The sequence below is a fragment of the Pistacia vera genome, unplaced genomic scaffold, assembly GCF_008641045.1.
Source record: "Pistacia vera cultivar Batoury unplaced genomic scaffold, PisVer_v2 Contig549, whole genome shotgun sequence".
Lineage (NCBI taxonomy): Eukaryota > Viridiplantae > Streptophyta > Magnoliopsida > Sapindales > Anacardiaceae > Pistacia > Pistacia vera.
Window position 1 is genome coordinate 1,149,492 of NW_022196389.1, and position 25,988 is coordinate 1,175,479.

Below are 25,988 nucleotides of genomic sequence, written 5' to 3' on the forward strand. Positions count from 1 at the left end.
TATAAAAAGAGTTAACAACTTTGTTCCACCCAAATAACGACTTAATGATACTTTTCCACCCTCAGACTTTTAAAATACAATTTTACTATCCAAATTATATTTTGGTGGCGAACAAAGAGCAAACTTTATCCAAGTTGTTAAGGCATTTGAAGAGGGGAGGCTGATGAGTTTTTTGGTAGTGGAAAGTTGAATTTTGGTGGTTCGGATTGATCAGAATTTGACATGGGAGGTGTGGTTGCACAAACCCTAATGCTCAATTATCGGTGATTGGTAGGGTCGACGAGAGTAGGGATTGAGGGGTTTTTTTAAGTGATGATCGGGGAAGAGTATGATAGTGGTGTGGGGTCGCAACGATACTAGAATTAGAAACAGAATATAAAATTGGTTAGTAAAGTGGTATCTTAAAAGTATGTGGGTGAGAAAGTGTCATTAAGTCATTATTTAGGTGGGAAAAAGTCATTTACTCTTATAAAAAATTACAATAAGTATGATCATAATCAATAGGGAGAATAACATTTTCCCACCCAAGGTTTGGGAAAATGACACTTTCCCACCCTTTAAGTTTCAAAATGACACTTTCTCACCCTTCTTCACTCTTCAGGTTCTGTTATGTTTTCTGTTACTATTTGATTGGAAAGATGAAAATAACCTTAAATATTTGATTTTATAAAATTTTTATTATTTTTTAATTAGCCAAAAAGTCAAAAAAGAAAAAGTAGTTAACCACAACTAAAAAGTTAAAGAGTAATGTTATAGAATTGTTTAAAGTTAAATGACCTTAATTTTTATTTATTTATAATATTATCAATATCCCATCACTATTATTCAATAATCCACTAAATTTATAATATTTTTCATTTTTATTAATTAATATAGAAAATCAATATTCCTATTTAATTAAATAAACAAAAGAAAAGATATATCTTTACACTTGAACTAATAAATAATTGAGTAAATATTTTGACTTAACAAAATTTTAATTTAGAATAAACTAATTAAAAAGTAAACTATTTAGGGGTATCTTTGTCTTTTCAGTCAAATATTAATAGAAAATACTTACAAAACCTAACGAAAGGGTGGGAAAGTATCATTTTGAAACTTGATGGGTGGGAAAGTGTCATTTGCCAAACCTTGGGTGGGAAAATGTCGTTCTTCCTAATCAATATGTATAATTTCCTTGGCTTTCCTTCAAGTTTGCGGTAGGGATGGGCGTTTGGCCCGCCCTCCCCGACTAGGGTGGGGATCCCTCGAATTTGTAATAGGATGGGGACGGCAGGGAAAAAATCCCCACCCCTGGAGACGGAGCAGGGATGGGCATGTAGTTTGCCTCGACGGGGCCTCGCCCCACCCAGCCCATCTACAACAAATTTATTAAAGACTTTATTTTTATTTTTATCTTTAATAGATTATGTATAAAATTAGAATCTCATGATTTAAGATTTTAAGTCATGTACCAAATTATCAAGATTTGTGATAGTTATCTTAAATATATTATTGTACATTTTAATTATGGAATAAAAGTAACTTAAAGGCATATGGTCTAATTTCTCAAAAGCGGTAAATTAATTCTTCCATGATGGAGATGAAGTATGGAAATGAATAAATTTAAAATTGACTCAACGAAATTGTTAAGATTTGAGAGTCAAATAATAAAATTGAAACCATTGAGAGTCAAATAATAAAATTGAAACCACTCTTGGGTGGCTAAGTGGTTGAATAAGGACTCTTGGAGTATTATCCAAGAGATTCTGAGTTCGATTCACCTCAGTTGTTAATAAAAAAAAAAATAAAACTGATATATGAAAATGTTAATTCACCAAATAAATTATGTTAAGATTGAATATAGTTTATTAATTTTATGAAAATGTTAAATGTTTTTCTTAATTCTCTATAATATTTAATTAAAATTTGTATATTATATTAAACATTAGAATACAACTAAGATTTTTGAATTTAGCATCATATCTTCGTTTGAAAATAACATTATTTTATTTTAATTTAATGGTTTACAAATTATAAAGACTTAGACGTATGAATTATGATGTTGATTGCTGATGTATCTCTAATTATATTAATAATTTCTCATTATTTGATTTTGACTTATGTCCCCTTACCAGATTGTTCTTAAATTTTATTAAGTTTTTTTTTTTACTATATTATATGGCTTATTGCAAAAAAACTATACAAAATCAATATAAAAAGAAGTTTGAAATAATCCACTGTTCAGGGAAAATTCCCCGTGGAGATTAATACTCTCAATCCCTGAACTCCGGGGAGGGGTGCGACGGGTGATCCCCCAAAGGGTTGGGGACGGGGTCGAGGAAACCATCCTCGCGTCCATCTCTAATTTGCCTAATAGTTTTAGAATTACCTGTTACCTCCTTTGTAACCGTTTTCTAGATTAAAGATAGTAAAAAGATTCAATTATATTTGATAACAAAACAAAATATAAAAAAATTTCATTGGAAATATCTATATCAACATATGATAAAAAAAAATTTATAGAAAAAACAATAGATTCAAACTAAGATTAATCAATTTAAAATCCTAGATTGGTCTTGAAAGTCTTTTAAAAGTTAAAACCCATCTATTCTATAAGCATTTTTGACCTTTTTTAAGGTTTTGTTTAATTATCAATAATTGAAGACACTTTAGAGGAGATTTAACTATTCTTATAAGGAAGATTAACCATAATTTTCAATTTATTGGAGTTGATTATATTGCAGTAAAAGTTATGGGATCTAATTAAAATTTCCCCTAATTAATATCACTCAAGTCTCGTCTCGTCACTCACACCTCTGTCCTCACTATCAAAAAGCGCGCGAAACTCAGCGGCCTAAACCCTAGCGAGTATGCCGGAGCTACCGGAGGTGGAGGCGGCCAGACGGGCCATAGAAGAGAACTGTGTGGGCAAGAAGATAGTGAAGTTGATTATCGCTGACGATCCCAAAGTGATCGACGGAGTCTCTGCGTCGGAGTTCGAGGCCTCTCTTTTGGGCAAGACCATCGTATCTGCTCATAGAAAGGGCAAGAACATGTGGCTTCGTCTCGATTCTCCGCCTTTTCCTTCTTTCCAGTTCGGTACAGTTCAGTACAACCCTAAAAAATAGAAAAAACAAAAAAATCACCTTTTTGATGTCCTGTTTGGATGGGTTGTTTACGCTTTTAGTTATATTATGGTGTTTTTATTATCTCAAAAGCGCATTTGTGTTGCTTTGTAATGTATGGAGAAAGGGACAACATTTTGACACTAAAAATGCGTTTGTGATACTGCAATTTGGAGAAGCATTTTGTATGTTTTTTTTTCAAAAGGCACTTGCTTTTTGAGTCAAGGAAATACATTGACAGTACTTTTCAGAGAACTTGGTTGCTGCTTTTATGGAAAGTTTAGTTAAGAGTTTTAACAGGAAAGTTTTTGGCACTAAAAATGCATTTATGTGTTCTTTTTTTCGAAGAAGCAATTCTTGTGTTTTTCTTAAAGAACTTTTGCGTCAAGGAAAAAAATACTTAAGAGAAACCTGGTTTGCGCTTTTACGTAAGGCTTGTTCAAGTGTTTTAACATGAAAGCTTTTGTCACTAAAAATGCATTTTGAAGATGCACTTCATATGTTTTTCTTAGAAGCACTTTTTGGGTCTAGGAAACACTTGGGAGTGCTTTTAAAGGGAAACTTGGTTGGTCCTTTTACAAAGAGCTTGTTTGGTGTTTTTCCATCAAAGCTTTCAGTAAATGCGGCTGTGTGTGTTTTTATTTATTTATTTATTATTTTTATAATACATTTTCAAAAAGAACCCTTAGGATTTGATCTTTAGATATCGGATATGATATGAAACGATAGTAGATGAGTTTCCATGCTGATGCGGTTTAATGCATTTCAGGGATGGCAGGAGCTGTTTACATTAAGGGGGTTGCTGTTACAAAATATAAGAGGTGAGGTGTGGTCATATATATAGTTGTGTTGTATTGACTGATGCAATGAAATGTAAAGTTAGATCAATAAGTCATTTAATGAAGATTTGTTTGCTTTGTGGAAATGAAAGGCATTAATGCGACCTTTAATATGTTGTTTTTATGCTGCATTAGAAGGAAAGTGCAATGGGAATGTGTGCAAAATGCCATTTTTTGAATTCAAAATTTATACGAGAGCAATTTCTGATTATTATTCTTTTAGTGAATTATCTCAGATAACTTAACCAGTTTGGCTTTGATGCTTTGTTCATTTTACTAATTGTTCTGTATAGAACAATTTGCAGTCACTAATTTTAATGATTCAAATCTTGCTTACAGGTCTGCTGTAAAGGACACTGATGAATGGCCTTCAAAATATTCAAAATTCTTTGTTGAAGTAAGAATCGCTGCTCACAATTTTTTATATCATTTTGCTTTTACTCTGGACCTAACCATTGCATGCAATGCCCTATTTTAGCTTCTACTCTTGTAATGGATGCCCACAATACTCGGTGTTAATCTTATTAATAACCTTTGCTGCTTGACCTAGGTCCTGTGCTCCTATTTAACTGATTTATTTCCCTAAAAGGCTGTGCCCAATATCTCAAATTAGGACCACAAAAATCCCTGTTCAAATTGTAATTTGATGTCCTGCTGTGTTGTGATTGTGTGGGAGGAAGTTATGTTTATAGCTTTTTTCTTGACCTATGTATTTGATTAATTTAGTATGAGTTGCTTATTAATGTTATCTATCACTACTAAATCTTGATGGCCCAGTCAGTTTGTTTCAACTTTAGTGGCAACTAAGCAGGTTGCACATTGTCGAATGCTGAGATTATTCTCTGTTCATTTTCTCTTTAACACGGAGTCTCGGCTTTTTAATTATGTATTCTGATGTTAAAAGTCATTTTCTAATAGACATGAGTTTGAGCGTCTTCATAGTTTCTAATTCAAGGGTCTTCCTTTGATAAATATAAACAGGGAGCATACACTGTCCAATATTGTTTTAGAATTCTGATTTTGAATAAGTATCCAGGACTCAACTGGTCTTGATAAAAATAGTTCCGTGGTGCAGTCTATTACGTTTGTTGTTTCCTTGGCAAGAAATGCCAAACAGTGGTTGGAATTTCTAGGTGCCATGCCTTTATATGTCCTCTAAAAGCATTCCTTTATGTAACCTGCAGATTATTTGTTATCCATGTGGTATGTCTCTTGATATCAGTTTCTTTAGGTGTGCCATTGAAACAATGTATTCATAATAATTGAGGAAGTATGCATGTATTATCATAAAAAATATCTTATCTACCATTGTACTCATGAAAAAAGTAATTTCTCCATGTGCAGCTAGATGATGGTTTGGAGATGTCTTTCACTGACAAGAGGAGATTTGCTAAAGTTCGCCTACTCAAAGATGTAATATAACATCATTAGCTAGTCTATATATAAATGATGCCAATTTACTTTGGTGGCATTATGCTAATTTTTTTGTAATTGTTTTGTTGGTATAGCCGGCTTCTGTAGCCCCCATATCTGATCTTGGTCCTGATGCACTATTGGAGCCTCTGACAGTTGATGAATTTACCAAATCGTTAAGCAAAAAGAAAATTGCGATTAAGGCTCTATTACTTGATCAGGTTAAAACATTTATGCGTATTCCTCTTCCTATTTCCTAATATTGTTTACATGATGTTTGATATTCTAAACAATTTTAAGAGAAGGTATAAGTGATAGAACCTTTCTGGCCTGGTTATTTGGGACAGATTAGCTTCAGCCACACATCATAATTCTCTTTCTCTCTCTCTCTCTCTCTTAAAAGTACAGGACTGGTTCTTTTAATGTAATCTTCCACTATGTGATTAATGACTTTTGGTGACTGTTTATTTAAAATCATTAAAAGTACGGTTCTTTTAAACTTTCTTTGATACTCACAGCTCTCTTTTCCGTATCGTTATTGACCCTTATGATTTAATCACTTTTGCAGAGTTTTATTTCAGGAATTGGCAATTGGGTTGCAGATGAAGTTTTATACCAAGTTAGTGAACACCTTTTTGTCCAATTTCTTTTATGTATTTTTGCTAAGTATTTGGGTCATATCATTTGCTTAAGTAAAGAAACTTCAACATATTGTGTAGAGAAGGATGAAAACTGTTGGCTGAGGGAGGGAGAAAGTACATGATGGCCTATGAACTTATTTGGTATAAGGAGAGAATGTTTATAAGAATTTATGTAGCTCAACTCAGACTGAATTGCATGCTTTGTATTGTTCCAGCTTGATATTGGAAGCCAATATTGCTACTTTATTTATGTAATATTTTGGTATATGTAAGAACCATTCTGTTGTTGCTGGAAAATGATTTTTATATATATACTAGTCTCATCATCTTGTGAGCTAAATGAACTAACTTAAGCCTGAGTCAAATAATGTTGTTTGATGTTTCTAATTCTATTTCATGCAGGCCAGAATTCATCCGCTGCAAATATCTGCCGGCTTGTCCAAAGAAAGTTGTGCAACTTTGCTCAAGTGCATCAAAGAGGTAAGAGCAAGTGCTTAAATTTTGTGTTTTAATTGCAGTTATAGAAGTTTGTTGTACAAAATTTGTGCTCTTCATGGAGAATATAGAGAAAACCAATATTTGTAGGTTGTTCAAAATGCGGTTGAAGTTGATGCTGACTGCAGCCGCTTTCCTCTTAAATGGTTGTTTCATTTTCGATGGGGCAAAAAGCCTGGAAAAGTTAGTGGTAAGATACCTATGACTTGACTAATCTCTATGACAATGCAATTTATTTTACAGGTAATTGAAAAAGCAATTGAGGTTGGGGCAGACAGTAGTCAGTTTCCTAATAATTGGATTTTTCATTCCCGTGAAAAGAAGCCTGGCAAGGCTTTTGTTGATGGTTTGGTTTCTGTCCCTTGTGATCTCTCCTATATTATCACATTTAGTTCCCTCTTTTCATATAAACAATAGCTTTTGTTTGTGTCTGTGTAGCATTCTGTGCATGTGGTGGTGGCCATTATTATTATTATTTTTTTTTCCTGGAGTTCTTGCAAATTATTTTTAGTGTTGGCATCGACTTACTGGCTTGACTCATGATTCTCTAAATAATGGGCCCCTTAATTCATTTCATTTAAGAAAACTTTATCCTTTCTGTTTTTATCAGGAACTTTAGTTTCCTTGGTTAAAACATTGATGGTCTTTTGTGTAATGGCAGGTAAGAAAATTGATTTTATTACTGTCGGTGGTAGGGTAAGTAACTCTAATAACAGGGCTGTTTATGTTATTTTACTGTTCTATCGAACTAGTTGATGTGATGGGTCTGCATTCCTGGTTGCAGACAACAGCTTATGTACCAGAGTTGCAAAAGCTAAATGGAGTCCAATCTGCGAAAGCGGTTGTTAAACAAAAGNTGTGTAATGGCAGGTAAGAAAATTGATTTTATTACTGTCGGTGGTAGGGTAAGTAACTCTAAGAACAGGGCTGTTTATGTTATTTTACTGTTCTATCGAACTAGTTGATGTGATGGGTCTGCATTCCTGGTTGCAGACAACAGCTTATGTACCAGAGTTGCAAAAGCTAAATGGAGTCCAATCTGCGAAAGCAGTTGTTAAACAAAGGAAGCAAACTTCTAAGAGAAAAGGCAGTGAGGATGATGACGGAGACAATGGTGTTGATGTACCAGAAAGTGCTGTGGAGGAGGTTACTGAAAATGTAAAATCAAAGGGAGGGCGGAAACCTGGGGGTCAAGGTGCAAAGCCTTCAAAGAAAAGAACATCTAAAGAAAGTGATGATGATGACAGCGAACATCATGCTGGTGATGACGATGACGATGCTGATGAATTGCAAGCTGGTGATGACGATGACGATGCTGATGAATTGCAAGAAACAAAATCAGGGAAGGCTGATGAATTGCAAGAAACAAAATCAGGGAAGGCGACAAAGAATAAACAAGCTAAGGCTGTGAAGACATCGAAGGAAAAATTTACCAGTCAAAAAAGTAAGAATCAAAAGAAGAAAGCAAAGTAGGTTGCTGCTGAGGTTACCAGTCCATGTTCCGGAAGACTGAAACTGTGGTCGTATTTTGTAAATTATCGTAAATGGTGCATCCTTTTTGTCCTGACTCCATGTCAGTTCTGATTCATTGGCAATCTTTCCTGGACTTGCCAGTGAGTTCTGTGAAGTGTGAAGACTAACCAGAACTGGAATGACTCTGAATTTTGGATAAACCGCATTGTCTTAAATTCAATCTTTATGGAATTATCTTAATGCAAACAGTGTGTAGTTATTTTGCATTATTCATGATTTGGGGTTAGATTCAGTCATCAAATAGTTCAAAATAAACGGAATGCAGTGGATTTCTGAGTTGCTGTCACACTTCGGAATCGTAAAATTATTGACAGCTCAATATTGTATTTACAATAATCAACTTCAAACTTCAAAGTTAAACCCCCTAAAGGAATGACAAAAAAAAAACCTTCTTTATGAATTTTCCTATGTGGGGTTGACATCAATGTTGAATTAATTGTGTTTATTTGTGATTGCATATGTTCATAACCTTAGAGCATTGCAACTTGGCTTGTCCATTCAATTGAATCAATTCCAGATATCAAAATTTAGATAATAAATTTCGTAATCCAAAGAGATTCATAAATTTGTTGACTTCTCATTTTTCACTGTAACTTATGCATAGAGCTTTATACAAACAGAGAAACATTGATATCAGAATCCTTGCACAAATAAAAGCTATGCAATATTCACATTCAAGTGAGATGAATCTTGAAGGTATGGTGGTTCGGTGCTTGAGTTTAAAAGAATAGTCTCAAAGCATCGACAACTTTCTCAGGCCTGTTAATATTGTTCAATGATCAAAATGTTAACAATTAGAAAGGAGAAAGAAGTAGAAAATACAAATAAATGAGAGTGAATTACCAGTCTTCTTGGGGCATATGCCCAGCTCCTTCTATCAACTTGAGCTTCACCACACCAGGGTTTCCTTTTTGGAACTCTTCTGCCACAGATTGAGGCAAATACTTGTCTGATATTCCCCACGCAACTAGCACTGGTTTGTCCCAGCTGTAGTCCGAAAGCCATCAAGTTCATAATGCTCAACAAAGTCAAATATAAAGTTCATAGGCCAGAGAATAATTGAAGCAATACGTTAAAGCCTACAAAATACAATGGATTTTTGGAATAAGAATCATGTTATGGGGCAACACATGTAAATACATGCATTTCTGGTTTTATATTCAAGCGTTTGATCTCAATCACTCGGGAATTCCTGGCAAGCCCTTACGTTAGGAAAACTCCAAGATGACTACCATCCTAATAGTGGATTCAACATGAGTAATTATGATGAATATTTGAAGATGTTTTGCATCAGGAAACAAAAATGTCGTCGCTCAAATTATATTAAGCTTATAGATCATACATGAATAAGAAATGTTAAGCTACTTTTCAACACAGCTCATGCAGAATACAGAGCTGGTTGCAACAACTAGCACCATTTTACACTGGACTAATTTAGCCACTAGAAGCCATGTCTTGAAGCTTCATATACATTGTCGAACTTTCTTATTCTTTCATTATTATTGTTTATCTTTCATAATACTAACTTAAAGGTAAACTCTAGCATAGAACCAAGTACTGATTCATTAGACAAAATACTCTTTTCTAGTTCAAGAGATTTTTGATCCAATACCATATGTTACACTTGGTTTAATCCCAACAAATTATCAAATTTGGCCACTATAGAAATTCGATATGCTTGTTGTTAGCGTTACTAATTTTGTGTTTGTTTCATCCAAGGCTAAAACGAACCAAAGTAATTGCAAATACCACACCAATACAGTTTTCCTTCGGCGGTCTGGAAGCAACTAAAACTAAAATCCAGCCAACAATTTCTTGATTTTATTTTTTTATTTTTTTTCGAATCTCATAAGGCTCAACTTCTCTTATCATGAAAGTATTGATTTTCAACTTAAAACTGAAGGAGCATGTCCAAAGTAGTTGTAACCTAGAACAGAATTATAAAAAAGAAGATCCAGAAAAATTGTACCTTCCTGAAGCAAAGCCAGATGCTATTTGACTTAAGGTATCTGTGAAATTAATTTTTCTTGTGGCTTCAAGCAGAGCTGAAACACCAAAACCGAAAGAACATGAAAGTTAGCTGGTACCATATTTTTACTACACAAATCAATCCAAGGAACATTTATCAATAACATAAACTCGGCAGGAAATCTAAAAGCTGAATTTAGTCACAAACCAAATCCAGGTCCACTGCTTGATAGATATGGCAATCGATAAACGTCGGCCTTTTCCAGCTTCAAGACATAGCTGTGGATGAATATATTAGTTTTGTAAGAGAAATACCTACGAAATAATAAGTGAACCAAAAATAAAGCTTATTAGCAACTACGATGTTCAGTTATTTCTCTAGAAGCAAACTTACAATTTAAGTGTGCTTCCTATATAACAAAGCTGACCAAAAACTTTTATCTACTGCTCACTGAAGTTGCTCGTGAATGCATCATTCAACTTCAACATAAAGTGATATCATGGTGCAAAATTTTGAATTCAATAAAATAGTTAAGGTTTATCTACTCAATTCTATAAGGGCTGTTCTTAGGTTATAATCACAGATGATATGAACCATTCTTGCATAAGCATTTTTCAGTTCTGTGAATCTAAAAGCTTTACATTAGTAACTCAGACAAGTTATTGGAAAACCATCATAATTAAATGTCTCCCTCAGCACTGTGTATTTTTTATTCTGATATCAACTTTGCAAAAAATTATAGAGAAGAGTTATGTGAAGCATCGAGTTACTCTTTATCCATAAGTAGAAACACTTTGGATACATACGGGCTACCTGCTTCAATAAAGCGCTCTGCCGTGATAGCGTTCTGACAAGTAAATTCGCCATAGAGAGGGATTCTGGTAAAAGACAGAAAAGAAAAATCAAATAAACAATCTTAACTTTATCAAGCACAAGTAATGGGATTCCATTTTCTGCAAACAAAAGGACTTTAATTTTGAGTTGAAAGATCACACTTGTTTCCCACCACAAAATCTTTAATGGGAACGATATGTGGGTTTTGAAAGAGTAATGCATTTCTAACCCATTGGCAGTAGAAACATATAAAACAGTTGCTATAAAAACCGTTCAAACAAGTTTTTTATGCACATAAAAAGAGGAAATGAGGCAAGAATCTAGTGCTACATTCTGAAATGGTGTGTTCTGAAATCCTAATATATGCCATTTATCGTGATATATGGTTAGAAGGGAACCTCAGCTTTGTAAATAGTCCAGGAGTAGGAGATGAAACTGTCAGGGGACTATTTAGGATTACGAGCTTAGATATCTTGCTCTGATTTTTCAAGGCCCAAGTTAATCCATATGAACCTACAAGAAACCCCTTCAAGAGAATTTGGAAGAACAAGTTAGATATCCGGGTTTGGGGCAAAAATCGATCTAGTTATATTGTTGATTGAACATTGACATAAGTCTTTAGAGCTATTTACATATATGGCTCACGTAACAATTCATCATAGTCACTAAATTTGTTCAAACCTGAACGACTAGAAAGAAAGGAGATTTGACCTCCAGCCCATCAAGTAATTTATCCAATTCCTCATGGAATTCCTTCTCTGCAAAAACAGGAAGTCATCTTAGAAATATGAGACTTTTAGAAGAAGAAAAACGCATGTTACAAAGAGATTAATTTATCAGACACGATATGAGACCTGTGTAATTGAAACCATATCCCGGCTGTGGTTTGTCACTGAAACCGAACCCTATCCAGTCAGGTGCAATGCAGTGAAATCCAGAGTCTGACATCTAACAAGGACAAACAAAAACAACGTTCAGTGAATAAATGCAGCAGCCCACAGTGATAATACTTTAGTATTCTTAATAATGTATCACATTTTGGAAGGGTTTATTAGGAAAAGATCTTTAGTTTCATGTGGTTCAGGCTTGGCCTCTTTCCAGAAGTACACATGCATAACAAGAGAAATAAATTTACAAAAGATATGCTATTGACTCAAGGCATTTTATAACTTTCAGAAGAAAATCAACTAAGCAACCTGAGACATAACATTTCGATAGCTATATGATTGTGTTGGAGCCCCGTGAAGAAAGACAATTGTTCCACGCCTGGTCTCAGGGGATCCTGCAATCAAAGTTAAAATCGTCAAGGTTTTATGTAGAAATGAAAAGGAATAATTACTTATCCAGTGGAGAAAAGTTTACCAGTCCGTCTCACAAACCATACCAACTTTCCACATTTGATGTATTTGCCAAACTCCTTTCCCTTATCTTCTATCCTCTAGAATTCAAAGCATGTGTATTACAACTTAGAAAGTTTTAGTGTCCATGTCAAACAGACACTTCACATAAATTATCTGACAATACACTTGCAATTTCCAATTTCCAAACAGTTCTGTTGAATACAACAGGTTACAGAATTCTGTCCATAATTGCACAACTTTCACCCAATTGAAAATTAGGCCATCTTGAATCATGTAGAAATCATCACAATCTACCACAAGTTTCTTAAAATGGAGAGACAAACAGACAAATAATTTATCATTGAATAATACAAAAACTTGATAATTAATCATTCTTCTGCCAATACATTATGGTTTCTGTAAAGATTTTAACTTTTGGACTCTGAACTAATCCCAAAACTAAAATGGCATCCTTCCATTTTCTAAAACAAAACAACAAAAACCGTTATACTGTACGTATTATAAAATAACTACATCTCATCTCAATCAATCCAGGCAATAAACAGCTAGCTAAATTAAACCCACAGGTTCAAGATCAAAACTTGATCACTTACATAAAGCATTTGGCCGACATTTCCATCCTCAGCGGGGCTCTCAGGGAGCTGAATGGCGCTTCGACTAGAAGGGTTATCAGTGACAAAGCCAAAAGGGTTGAAAGCCGGAGAGTCTTTGTCACTATCATCGCTTTTACTTTCTCCTTCAGAAGCATTAGTTATGATTCTTGTAGCTCTCTTTCTTTCAGAATTACTTCTCCAAAGGGTGTGGCACTTGATGGTGGCGGCGGTGAGGGTGGTTTTGGCGGTGGAGGAGATGGGAAGAGTGAGAGGAGAAGGCGGAGAGAGAGACCAAGCCATTGGTTAATTGGGTGGTGGTGGCGAGTAAGTGAGAGTGTGGAGGTCGTTTTTTAACTGAATTAACGCACCCTGTCAGAAAATTTTGTGGATGATGTGCCTTTGTGTTTGTGTTTCTAAGGCCACGCTCTTCGACCACGCGCTTCCTTAAGTGAATTAAATTTTAATAATTAAAGAATTTTATTAATTTTCATTCTAATTTAAGTTATAAAATGAATTGAAAAATTCTTATTCTAATCCAATTAACCTAAAAGGGATTAAAAGATCTAAAATGATATTAGGATATTATGTTGTCCATACAATCAATTAGTGAATTTGTGCTGACTACAAATATATTCTCTCTCTTCAATCTTCATTATGAATATGATATATGTAACGTGTGATATCATATATGTTCTAAGAAAATATTTTGTTACTGATTCCATAATGTGATAGTATTTTGATTATTATGAATAATTTTTTCGATTACTGATATTAAAAATAGATTATATATATATATATATAAATTTGATTTAGAGTGATGTTATTGTCCTCTTGCATTCTATCTTTCAACAACCCATTTCTAAGATTACCCCATTAAAATATTTTAGCATATGCAAATGATTTTATATATCCTATATACTTCCAAAAATAATCTTTTATTTGTATTTTTAATATTTTTTATTTTTCTTATTTTGAATATAATGTTCAGAGATAAAATTCATTTGCACGTGTTTTTACTTCCAAGATTTTTTTTTTTTAAATGATTGGGGGTGTCTAGACCAGCTTGCGTGCACCTCAACTAATCTTTCGGACCCTATAACTATCAACTAGGTAAGAACTCCCGTAGCTACCCCTATTAGCAGTCGTGGGGACTCAAACTCGAGAGATCATGTTAGATCCTCCTCACCTTTATTCATTTACATGTGTTTTTACTTTCAAAATTGTAAGAATAATAGTTAAAAATTTTAAATTCGTCAAACTATCTTATAAATTTTGGAGAAGAAGAAAAAAGTAAATAAAAATGAAAAAGGAAAATAACAAACCCAAGAATTTAGCGTTTACATGATCTTGATCAAACTCTTTCAATTGCATAAATTTTGTCTCTATTGTTTGAAAATAGAATTAGGGTTTATGATTGAAAAAAGAAATAATTTTTTAGATATGTATAACTGTTTTATGTGTTATTTAGTAATTTTAATAAGAAATAAAATTATAATTAAAAATTTAATAATAATTGGGGTCCAAAGAGATATAATGTGAGGGACAATAGCATCGCTCTTTGATTTAATCTGATAAAAATAATATGATAATGTAAATTATCCGAAATGAAAAAAAATGAAAACAAAATGGAAAATGAGATTTGAGTCAAGTTGTAAATTACTCGATCAATAGTTTCAGGATCCTAAAAGATTAGTTGAGGTGCGTGTAAACTGATCCGGACACCTTGGTTATAAAAAAAAAGTTGATATGGATGGATTTTTTTTTTTTTAATTTTAATGACCTTACAATTACATTTAATCTCAAAATTAAATCATTTGAATAAAAATAATTAATAATGACCCATTAGTTTAATTTTGAATACCTGGAATTTGATTACAATCCCTAGTGCGTGCAATGCACGTAGAACTAGCGCGTAAAACACCACCACAAGAACAGCTAACTTCATATATTCAACAGACCCCCGTTAATTTACTTATTTTAAAAAGTCCCAATATTTTTAGATTACCCAAAAAACAAGGACCAATCCCTAAAAACATAAAATTGCTTACATAGGGCAAAACTAATTCGACAGAGAGCGAGGGAAGCATGACCGGTGGTAACGCGTTTTCTCCCGGCGATCAGGCGTTGTCACCGAACCCTAACCTCGAAATCATGGTAAGTTCCTGGATGATCTCCTCTTCTTCGGTTCTGTTGCTCTTAATCATTGTGTTTTCATGTGTGAGATTGTACTATGCTGTTATCATTTTCAAAATTTAGCATTTGTGTTTGAATTAGTTATTGAAATGTAGAATGAATTAAAAGGAGAAATTTGAGATCTTTATATATTTATTTTCTTATGAAGCATTGGTTCAGGGACGTAGTTGAGTATTTTGGATAGTAATGTTAATTGAGGAATGCTTATTCTGGATTATATGCAAGAAAGATGGATTACTGCAATCTAATCTAGTTTAAATTGCAAGTGCTATGTAACTGAGGAAAGATTTAGTGTTGTTTTTTTTTTTTTTTTTTAATTTTTTTTTAAGTTAATGAAAAAATTCCGACCCACTTTTGATAGAGAAAGTGTAAATCCTTGATATTTATAACTATCTACAAATCATTTATACCAGTTGAGTGTATTTGGATTGGGTTGAATATGTATCTGACAGCTTGAATTGGATAGAGGATGATATGACTTGAACAGTGTGATGTTAATTAAAGTCAGTCTGATATTCAATAGGCCTTTTTTTTTTTTTTGGGTATGCCACTAGAGTTGAGAATATTGATTGATATTTGTTATCTTGATAAGATCTTTGGGTTATGATTAGTATATTATGGGAATGACTTTGGCTTGAACTGGGTTTAGTAAGTGTGTGAAAGAGGAAACTCGGACGGGTAGATTCCCTAGCTTGCGTGATGAGATCTTTGAATGTCAATGAAGGTCTTAAATTTAGTTGAGAGATACAAGCAAAACTGTTATATTGCCCCCTTCCCCTGGAGTGACTAGTGAAGTTATTGCAAAAGTACATTGATGACTAGGTAGAGGAATTAGTTGGATTGAGGAAGCCCTAGTTGAATATATGATTAAAAAAAATAAGATGCTGCAGAATCTAGCGATGATTACTTTAGTAATCACTTGACCAAAAAGTTAAGTTGATAGGTAACAATAGTATCTAAGCTTTAACACGCCATTTAATGTGCACTTGCACATGGATCAAACACAAGGACACCATACTGAGCCCACAGACACAACTTTATTATCAGTCCATGAACACAATCAGGGGATTTGAACACAAGACCATTTGTTCAGCTTGTTTTTGAGACCATGTTAAGTAGCTAATTGACTCAAAAGCTTAATTTGCTAGGTAATGTCTTAAATAATAGTATAGAAGATGAGGAAATGTTGCAGGATTATATGTTGGCTAGATAGTGTGTCCATTAAAGAAACAATGAAGGAACCATAATAAAGGAAAATAGCACTTTCAAAAATCAGTGTTGTGGATGCTATTTATAGGTTTGGTTGACAATTTATTGTTTTGTGATTTTATCTTTCTTTTGAGTGTTAAAAGAGGAAAAAGTGGAGAAAATAATTATGTAAAAGGACTCTGCTATATTTTTTATTTTTTTATTTTATGTTTGGAAAGCTTGTGGATAATATTTTGCTACATGAATCTTGTCGGTTTGCTCTTTATATTAACTATCTGCTTAGTTCAACATTATTGATATTTGGTTCTTTGTTTTGTATTTCAGATAGAAGAAGTATCTCAAAACAGTGACCACCTGCTTGAAGATGAAGGCAACGACCTTGAGATTGAAGATAGTGACCTAGGGATTGATGGCAATGACCTTGATCTTGAAGGTGATGACCTTGATATTGAAGGCAATGAACTTGAGATAGAAAGTGATGGCCTGGAGATTGAAAGCAATGACTTTGAAAATGACAGTAAGCAAATCCTGGAGACAGGAAATCATTGCCATGAAAATGATGGAGATGATAGAACTGCACTTAATGGTCAAAGTGATGTATCTCAAGCAAATGAATATCCTCCACCGGTTGTGGGAATGGAGTTTGAATCCTATGATGATGCTTATAACTATTACAATTGCTATGCCAAGGAGCTAGGATTTGCTATTAGGGTAAAATCATCGTGGACCAAACGTAATAGCAAAGAGAAACGTGGTGCTGTGCTTTGTTGCAACTGCGAGGGTTTCAAAACGATTAAAGAAGCAAATAGTCGTAGGAAGGAAACAAGAACTGGTTGCCTGGCCATGATAAGGTTGAGACTAGTGGAATCTAACAGGTGGAGGGTGGATGAAGTTAAGCTTGAGCACAATCACTTATTTGATCCTGAAAGAGCGCAAAATTCCAAGTCACATAAGAAGATGGAGGCTGGGAGTAAAAGGAAGGTGGAGCCAACTGTTGATGTGGAGGTGCGAACAATCAAGTTGTATCGAACACCTGTTTTAGATTCCGTGGGTTCTGGAAGTTCAAACTCTAACGTAGGAGAAATTAGTAACCATGTAGATCTGTTGAAGCGTTTGAAGCTTAATAAGGGTGATGCCCAGGTTATATATAATTATTTCTCTCGGGTTCAGCTAACTGATCCAAATTTTGTGTACTTGATGGATCTCAATGATGAAGGGTATCTGAGGAATGTGTTCTGGATAGATTCTAAGTCTAGAGCTGCATATAGTTTCTTTGGCGATGTGGTTGCATTTGACACGACATGCTTGTCAAATAAATATGAGATTCCACTCATAGCATTTGTTGGAGTAAATCACCATGGGCAATCTGTTCTGCTGGGCTGTGGTTTGCTTGCAGATGAGACATTTGAAACATATATCTGGTTATTTAGGGCATGGCTTACTTGTATGCTAGGTCGCCCTCCTCAAACTATCATCACAGGCCAGTGCCAGGTAATGCAAAGCGCAATTGCAGAGGTTTTCCCTAGGGCTCACCATCACCTTTGTCTGTCACATGTCATGCAAAACATTCTTGAGAAGTTGGGAGATTTTCTGGACTTCGAGACATTTCAAATGGTATTGAGTAGGACAGTTTATGACTCTATAAAGGTGGATGAATTTGAAATGGCGTGGGAAGCTATGATCCATCGTTTTGGACTTGTAGATCATGAGTGGCTCCGACAATTGTATGAAATTCGAGAACGATGGGCTCCTGTTTACTCAAAAGACACTTTTTTTGCTGGAATGTCCACTTTTCGTAAGGGTGAATCTCTTTGCCCATATTTTGATGGCTTTGTGCAACGGCAGACTTCTTTAAAAGAATTTTTTGACATCTATGAGTTAGTTCTACAAAAGAAGCGTCAAAAGGAAGTACTTGATGATTTTGAAACAAGAAATTCAAGCCCCATCCTGAACACACAGTGTTATTATGAGTTGCAGCTTTCTAAATTGTACACAAATGAAATATTCAGCAAGTTCCAGGATGAGGTTGTGATGATGTCCTCTTGTTTTAGCATAACACAGGTTCATGCTACTGGACCCATTGCAACATATGTCGTTAAAGAACGTGAAGGTGAGGGAAATATGACTAATGTTAGGAATATTGAAGTCATGTACGATAAAGCTGGAGCAGAAGTTCGGTGCATTTGCAGTTGCTTTAACTTCAATGGGTATCTCTGCCGACATGCTTTGTGTATTCTTAACTATAACGGCATGGAGGAAATTCCATTTCAGTATATATTGCAACGATGGAGGAAGGACTTTAAGCGCCCCTACGTGCCTTATCTTGGGTCTAATAATGTTGACATCAATAACCCAGTTCAGTGGTTTGATCATCTGTACAAACGAGCAATGCAGGTTGTTGGAGAAGGGATGATTTCTCAAGATCATTACATGGTTGCTTGGCAAGCATTCAAAGAATCTCTGAATAAGGTTCGACTCGTAGCAGACAAGCATGTATAAATATTAATAATAGGAATGTATAGAAATTTTTGTAGCTAGTTTTCTCTCTTGCATGTACCAAAACTCTTCAATCTGTGTCTGCACATGTCATACTGTAATCTATGTTGTAGATTAACTCACTGAACAGCATTATAAACATAGTGATTTATATATTGCGGAATAAATCATTTAACAATCCAAAGGCGTCTTTGAGCTGAGCCGACAGTTATTGTCTTTTTGACCCCTACTGCAAATTTTCGTAGTATGAGTCGATTTTGTTTAGATTTCTTTATGTACTTTGGAGGTGTGGAGATTGTTGGATAAAAAACATTCACTTTCTGCTACTTGTATTTAATATATGTTGCAGGGAATAAAGACTTGAAGCAGAAGAAATCTGCTTAATCCTACCATTATTTCTGATTTGCTCAATTTTCATGGCTAGTTTTGTTGAAATTTGGCTCATTTGCACTCTGGCTTGCCATATTCTAAAACCACCATGTTCATAAAAGAACAAAATTGTACTTTGTAAAATCTTTTATTTGAAGAGAAAGAAATGTTGTTGAGCTCACAAATCTTAAAAAGTTATATAAATTAATATCAGATTTAAGGTTTTTTTTAATGAAAACATTGTTTTATCTAAAAAAGAGTTATGTTTTTCTTAAATTTTCACAAAGAATGACAATTGATGATAATTTTTTACAAGGGAAATTAAAAAAAAAAAAATGATTATTGTGAAATGCAAAGTTCAAAATTATTTATTATTTTACGAGTATGTTATTATTTTTTAATTTTAAATTATTTTAAAATATGTTAATTTGTATAAAACGTTTGTATATAAATATATATTTTTATTTTATTTCGATTGAGCTTAAAAAATATTCATGAAAATATACATATGTATGAAATAAAGAATATATTACTATTGGATTGCTGACGTGGCGCACTCACATAATGAACCTGTGATATCATGTAAAAGGAAACCGGACTGATACCTGACCTGGAAACACTAAACTCACCCGTCAAGCTCGCAGACTTTTTTTAACCACCAAACAAACAAACGCCGCTTCTCAGTCAGAATCACACCGTGATCTTCGGGTCATCGGGTCCTTCTCGTCGGATCCAAATCGCGACAAAAAAACGACGCCGTAAGCTCCTCCAAAATTCTCTGGTCCTTCCTTTAATTTTATCAATTGAATCTTGTTTAATGCTTCTTTCTCTGTATTTCGCTGTTTGGTTGCCATGAAAGTGAAGGAAAAATAAATAAAATAAGTAAATCTGAATATTTTCGTTTTGTTTACTTCTTCATTTTCTCGGCAACCAAACAACTTAGAAGATTAACGTAATAAAGTAGTTACAGTTTGGAGCTTATATTGAGAAAAGGTTATATAGCTCCAGAATTAGCGATTTTAAGCGATGTTTTCACTAGCACCTTAAATACTTAGTGATATGGAGAGGTTGCTATTTATTATTGTGATTTTTAATCTTTACAAGTTGTGTATGATAGAATTCTTCTGAGGTTGAGTCTACTGACATGAATAAAATTTATTGTTTAAACCCGTGACTGAGGAACAGTTATTGCTAGAACATGTGTATAGTTGAATAAATGGAAATGCTAGAGAGGATTTGAAACTTGAGGAAAATATTAGACACCAATAAGAAAGCCAGCTTTGCTATTTGGTTATGTTGAAAGATTCTGAACTGGTAAATAATAATTCTGGCACATTGTCGGCGAATAAATGATTTTGAAGTGTTTCTTGTTTCAGAAGTTGCTTCTCAATCCATTTGGTTGTCAGTAGCTTAACATTTTAATTGCTACTCTGGAATTCAGTCAATGTGAAATTGTGGTGATACAGAGAAGGAGTCTCTTTAACTAAATTATTCATCTCAGCATTGTTAATTTTTCTTTATTTGCTTATTGCTCCATTTTTTGTGTATGTTAATTACCAAGAAAATTAGTTGCCACCTTGGACAGGAGACATTCAATCTTGTATGTCGGGGTTTAGTTTCAATATTTGGCTGACTGAAGTCACCATTATTTGTTTGAGGTATTAGTTGGATTGCATGTGTATAATGTGAGTTTTGATAAATATTGCAGATGGAAGAAGCCCCTCTTAGTTGTGAGCAAGTACCTGAAGGTGAATACTGTGTGTCGCAGAAAGAAAGAGATGGTGAAACAACAGTATTAGATGGTCAGAATGGTTTAATTGAAGAGAAAAAAGAATTTGTTGCTCCAGCTGTTGGGATGGAGTTTGAATCATATGATGATGCTTATAACTATTATAACTGCAAAGCTAAGGAAGTGGGCTTTCGTGTTAGAGTGAAGAATTCATGGTTCAAGCGTAATAGCCGGGAGAAGTATGGTGCAGTACTTTGCTGCAGCAGTCAGGGTTTCAAAAGAATTAAGGATGTAAACCGTTTAAGGAAAGAAACAAGAACTGGTTGTCCTGCAATGATAAGAATGCGATTGGTGGAATCCAAAAGATGGAGGATTATTGAAGTTACTCTTGAACACAACCACATATTAGGTGCTAAGGTCTACAGATCAATAAAGAAGATGGGTGCTGGAACCAAAAGGAAGTCACAGTCAAGTTCTGATGCAGAAGGACGGACAATCAAGTTGTACCGAGCACTTGTAATAGATGCAGGGGGAAATGCAAACTCGAACTCAAATGGAAGAGAACTCAGGAATCGTTCTACTCATCCTAATCAGTTGAACCTTAGAAAGGGTGACTCTCAAGCCATTTATAACTACCTATGCCGAATGCAATTGACGAATCCAAACTTCTTTTACTTGATGGATCTCAATGATGAAGGGCATTTGAAAAATGTTTTCTGGGTTGATGGTCGGTCCAGGGCTTCATGTAGTTACTTCAGTGATGTTATCTATGTTGACAACACTTATTTGTCAAGTAAATATGAAATCCCACTAGTGGCATTCGTTGGAATTAATCACCATGGCCAATCTGTGTTGCTGGGTTGTGGCCTGCTTGCTGGTGAGACTACTGAGTCTTATATTTGGTTGCTCAAAGCATGGCTTACATGTGCTTCTGGACGGTTTCCACAAACTATTATTACAGACAGGTGCAAGGTGTTGCAGACTGCAATTATTGAGGTGTTTCCAAGTGCTCATCATCGTTTTGGTTTGTCTCACATAATGAAGAAAGTTCCAGAAAAATTGGGAGGGTTGCGCAACTATGATTCCATTAGAAAGGCACTTATCAAAGCAGTTTATGAATCCCTGAAAGTTATTGAATTTGAAACGGCATGGGGATTTATGGTCCAACGCTTTGGAGTTGTTGATCATGAGTGGCTTCGTTCTTTGTATGAAGATCGAATCGTATGGGCTCCAGTTTATTTAAAAGACACTTTTTTCGCTGGAATGTGTCCTACACAGCTAGGTGATATCCTTAATCCATTTTTTGATAGATATGTGCATAAGCAAACTCCTTTGAAAGAATTTCTTGATAAATATGAATTAGCTCTACAAAAGAAGCACAAGGAGGAAAATCTTGCAGATATCGAGTCAAGAAGCTCGAGCCCTACGCTGAAAACAAGATGTCCATTTGAGTTGCAGCTTTCTAAAATATACACTAGAGAGATATTCAAGAAGTTTCAGTTCCAGGTGGAGGAGATGTATTCTTGTTTTAGTACAACACAGTTACATGTTGATGGGCCAATCATAATATTTTTGGTCAAGGAGCGCGTATTGGGTGAAGGAAATAGGAGGGAGATCAGGGACTACGAAGTTTTGTACAATAGAACAGCTTGTGAGGTTCGTTGCATCTGCAGCTGCTTTAGTTTCTATGGGTATTTATGTAGGCATGCTTTGTGTGTGCTTAACTTTAATGGCGTGGAGGAGATCCCTTCTAAGTACATCTTGTCACGGTGGAAGAAGGACTATAAACGCTTGTATATTCCCGATCATGTGTCCAATAACGTTGATGCCATTGATCGTGTGCTATGGTTTAATCAGTTATATAAAAGTGCCTTGCAAGTTGTGGAGGAGGGAGTGATTTCTCTGGACCATTACAAAGTTGCATTACAAGCTTTTGAGGAATCGTTAAATAGGGTTCATGATGTTGAAGAAAAGTAAGAATAACTAACGATGCAAAGGTGCGATATTTTTTGTAAATATTATTCCTCTCTTTATCCTATTAGTTCTCCCCCCCTCAGTTTGTTCACTTTGAGGTTTTCAGTCTTGTGCAGAATATCAAAATGTCATTATCATACATAAAGAGAGTATCATATACCAATTTTCTCTAGTTTGTAGATTCCATGCTAATGAAACTAATCAAGTTTAGATTCAGTTCTCTGATGGTCAAGATAGTTTTTAATTAAGTTCAAACATTTAGTTAATGCAGCATATTGTTTCGGTACACAAAGATTTTGTGTATTAGAAACGTTTTGTATCATTTCAAATGCGCTTCCTGATTAATTACAGGACGAGAGACTTCATCCCAAGGATCGTATAAATACTTTTGTTGTTTCTTTGCGGTGTACAATAGATTACACTGGAAAAGATACATAATTTTGTACCAGGTTTTAACATTCAAAAGCACTAAAATTAGAAGAGAGCATTTTCCCTAAACCCAATTATGTAGCTTAAGGGAGCTTCTCAATTTTCCCTAAATTCTGTCTGTAAAATCCTTGGAGCATATAAATTAATTACCTGATATAGTTTTAATTGCAACTATTCGTTTTTGTTAATAGGACTTTCTATTCATGGCTTTAACTTTCAATATGAAAGAAAATATTTATTGTCTTAAAGTTGTATGTTGCAGTACAATTGAAGGGTATATGATTAATTAAGCCATCAGACAGTAATGGTCAGTTCATTATTTCTTCACTTAATTTTTTCATCTTTAATTTATATGATTGTGTCCCTGCTTTTAACAATACGGTGTTTCTATTTTTAAGAAGGCCTATATATTGGTTTTTGAATTCTTTACGGCCCATTAATACTCTATAGAGATTAGAGAACTCAATTAATTTCATTCCAATTGTCTCCTCTAAAACTTACATGGTTAAATTTAATCCATTCGGGGTCCATTTATGTAGACAACATTTCAAAGCAAAAGATGCTCTTTCAATCACTAGAAAATTATAGAATTAATTAAAATTGACTAAAAGTCAATGCATATATATATATATTATGATTTATATACAGCCTCCATTCTTGAATAAGATTAATTTGGGTCCCATACGTGGAAAAATTTCCTAGAACTTTACTGATTGAAAGAGCATCTTTTGACCAATTTTCTTCTTCTTTTTCTAAACTAATAACACATCATAATTGAGGGACAAAATTGTTTTGAAAGAAGATGGTCCTTGGCTTAAAGTTAATCGAGTGGGGGACAAAATAATTTGGAATGAAAGGAAAGAAAAGGAAAGGAAAGGAAAGCTATGTGCATTGACATGCTTGAGAGCACTAAAATTCAAGCCATACATGGAAAAAAAATTGCTAGAATTTGGACTATAGTGATTATAATTAATTATTTAGAAAAAAGTAGAAGAAAATTGGCCAAATTTTTACTGATTCCAGCCAGCGTCCAAAATTTAATCAAACACCACCATCTAAACCATCGGTCTCCACTCTACAAAACTCCTCTAACTCGGCACTTGATAGCTCCCTATTTGCTGGTCATGACTCTCATATTGGGTTGAATTTTCCAACCAAATTTTGGATTATTCTGACGTCCAAAATTCAATCCGACACCACCCCTCGAACTATCGGTCTCTATTTTACAAAAGCCCTCTAACCTCAATACTTGGTAACCCCTCGTTTGTTGATGATCAAATTATGGATTTTGTGAATAGTAAAAAATAGTAATCAGACCAAAGAGGCTACCGGTCTTGATTGGACTGGTCCGATTGGCTAGTCCAGTCTGGGTTTTAAAAGTGTAACAGCCCCCTACAGCACTTAAATTTTAGGGTTACTTCCATTTTATACATTAAAGTCATCTTACTCTTCTCATTATTTACCCTTTTTTTTTTTTTTTTATNTATGTGCATTGACATGCTTGAGAGCACTAAAATTCAAGCCATACATGGAAAAAAAATTGCTAGAATTTGGACTATAGTGATTATAATTAATTATTTAGAAAAAAGTAGAAGAAAATTGGCCAAATTTTGACTGATTCCAGCCAGTCCAAAATTCAGTCAAACACCATCACCTAAACCATCGGCCTCCACTCTACAAAACTCCTCTAACTCGGCACTTGATAGCCCCCTATTTGCTGGTCGTGACTCTCATATTGGGTTGAATTTTCCAACCAAATTTCGGCTTATTTTGACGTCCAAAATTCAATCTGACACCATCCCTCGAACCATCAGTCTCTACTTTACAAAAGCTCTCTAACTTCGATACTTGGTAACTCCTCGTCTGTCGATGATCAAATTATGGATTTTGTGAATACTAAAAAATAGTAATCAGACCAAAGAGGCTACCAGTCTTGATTGGAACGGTCCGACTGGCTGGTCAGTCTGGGTCTTAAAAGTGTAACAGCCCCTTGCAGCAGTTAAATTTTAGGGTTACTTCCATTTTATACATTAAAGTCATCTTACTCTTCTCATTATTTACCAATTTTTTTTTTTTTATTCCAATTTATTTACTAATTTTTTTTTTAAGAAATTCATGTTCCTTTTCATCTTCTTTCCTTCTATTCCATTTCTCTCTTCCATTTTCTGCAGAAAATTCTCACCCTTCATAATTTTCTAGGAAAATTTCTCATTGTTGCACTTAAAATTTGCTGCAAAATAGGATGCAAAGGTTCCATGGGAGTGGACCATAAACTCCCATAATCTGAAAATTCTTGAACACCCAGCACCAACTATCCTGACACCTAGCACCTCGTTCCAAACACCTTAACACACACAAAAAAAAAAAAAAAAAGAACAGAGAACAAACAATTCTTAGGCACCCAGCACCTAACAATCTCAAATTCTCAAATCAAGAGGTGGAGGATGAAGCTAAAAGATCTTTCGAGAGCATGGCCACTATTGTTGGTCCTGAGACACAAAAAATAGTACAAGATCCAAGTGTTTATTCGTCTCTGTTAATTTCTCACTACAGTTACTTTTCAGAGACATCATTTCTCAAAATAACAAAAGCACATAAAAGGTAATCGTCATTATTGTTTCAAAAGTCCAATGTCTCACATCTTCAGATCAAATGTTAGAAGTCCACAGGCTCCATGATGCAACTAAAGCAAACCGAAAAAAATTTGAAGAAACAAATTCTTTGTTTTCAACTGGAACCACCACCACCACCACCAGATAAAGTTAGTGCGTTCAAAAAGCTAATCTCATGTTTCTGAAAGAGTA

General features: G+C 34.5%; 4 protein-coding genes across 5 annotated transcripts; 3 read left to right on the forward strand and 1 right to left on the reverse strand.

The window, feature by feature from the left end:
• Positions 1-2,776: 2,776 nt before the first annotated feature.
• Positions 2,777-8,214, forward strand: LOC116107832 (formamidopyrimidine-DNA glycosylase-like). 2 transcript variants are annotated; one of them, XM_031394120.1, is made up of 11 exons: positions 2,777-3,081; positions 3,877-3,928; positions 4,286-4,343; positions 5,291-5,359; positions 5,455-5,580; positions 5,928-5,978; positions 6,403-6,480; positions 6,586-6,685; positions 7,157-7,191; positions 7,280-7,350; positions 7,560-8,214. In XM_031394120.1, exons 1-11 carry the CDS (start codon positions 2,853-2,855, stop codon positions 7,966-7,968), a joined length of 1,278 nt encoding a protein of 425 aa, XP_031249980.1. In that variant the 5' UTR covers positions 2,777-2,852; the 3' UTR covers positions 7,969-8,214. The 2 variants fall into 2 exon arrangements, with proteins under 2 accessions (XP_031249980.1, XP_031249979.1); XM_031394119.1 differs by lacking the exon at positions 6,586-6,685 and adding an exon at positions 6,739-6,841.
• Positions 8,215-8,583: 369 nt separating this feature from the next.
• On the reverse strand, positions 8,584-13,138 carry LOC116107885 (cis-3-alkyl-4-alkyloxetan-2-one decarboxylase-like). Its single transcript, XM_031394160.1, has 11 exons — positions 12,786-13,138; positions 12,194-12,269; positions 12,028-12,113; positions 11,686-11,779; positions 11,513-11,589; positions 11,230-11,357; positions 10,804-10,875; positions 10,205-10,275; positions 9,998-10,073; positions 8,872-9,015; positions 8,584-8,787 (listed from the first exon to the last, which is right to left on the reverse strand). Exons 1-11 carry the CDS (start codon positions 13,083-13,085, stop codon positions 8,748-8,750), a joined length of 1,164 nt encoding a protein of 387 aa, XP_031250020.1. The 5' UTR covers positions 13,086-13,138; the 3' UTR covers positions 8,584-8,747.
• A 1,668-nt stretch (positions 13,139-14,806) lies between these two features.
• LOC116107918 (protein FAR1-RELATED SEQUENCE 8-like) lies at positions 14,807-19,068 on the forward strand. Its single transcript, XM_031394192.1, has 2 exons — positions 14,807-14,939; positions 16,512-19,068. Exons 1-2 carry the CDS (start codon positions 14,871-14,873, stop codon positions 18,684-18,686), a joined length of 2,244 nt encoding a protein of 747 aa, XP_031250052.1. The 5' UTR covers positions 14,807-14,870; the 3' UTR covers positions 18,687-19,068.
• Positions 19,069-19,682: 614 nt separating this feature from the next.
• Positions 19,683-22,947, forward strand: LOC116107822 (protein FAR1-RELATED SEQUENCE 6-like). The gene is made up of 2 exons (XM_031394108.1): positions 19,683-19,810; positions 20,761-22,947. The coding sequence occupies exon 2, from the start codon at positions 20,761-20,763 to the stop codon at positions 22,756-22,758; it is 1,998 nt and encodes a 665-aa protein (XP_031249968.1). The 5' UTR covers positions 19,683-19,810; the 3' UTR covers positions 22,759-22,947.
• Positions 22,948-25,988: the final 3,041 nt, after the last annotated feature.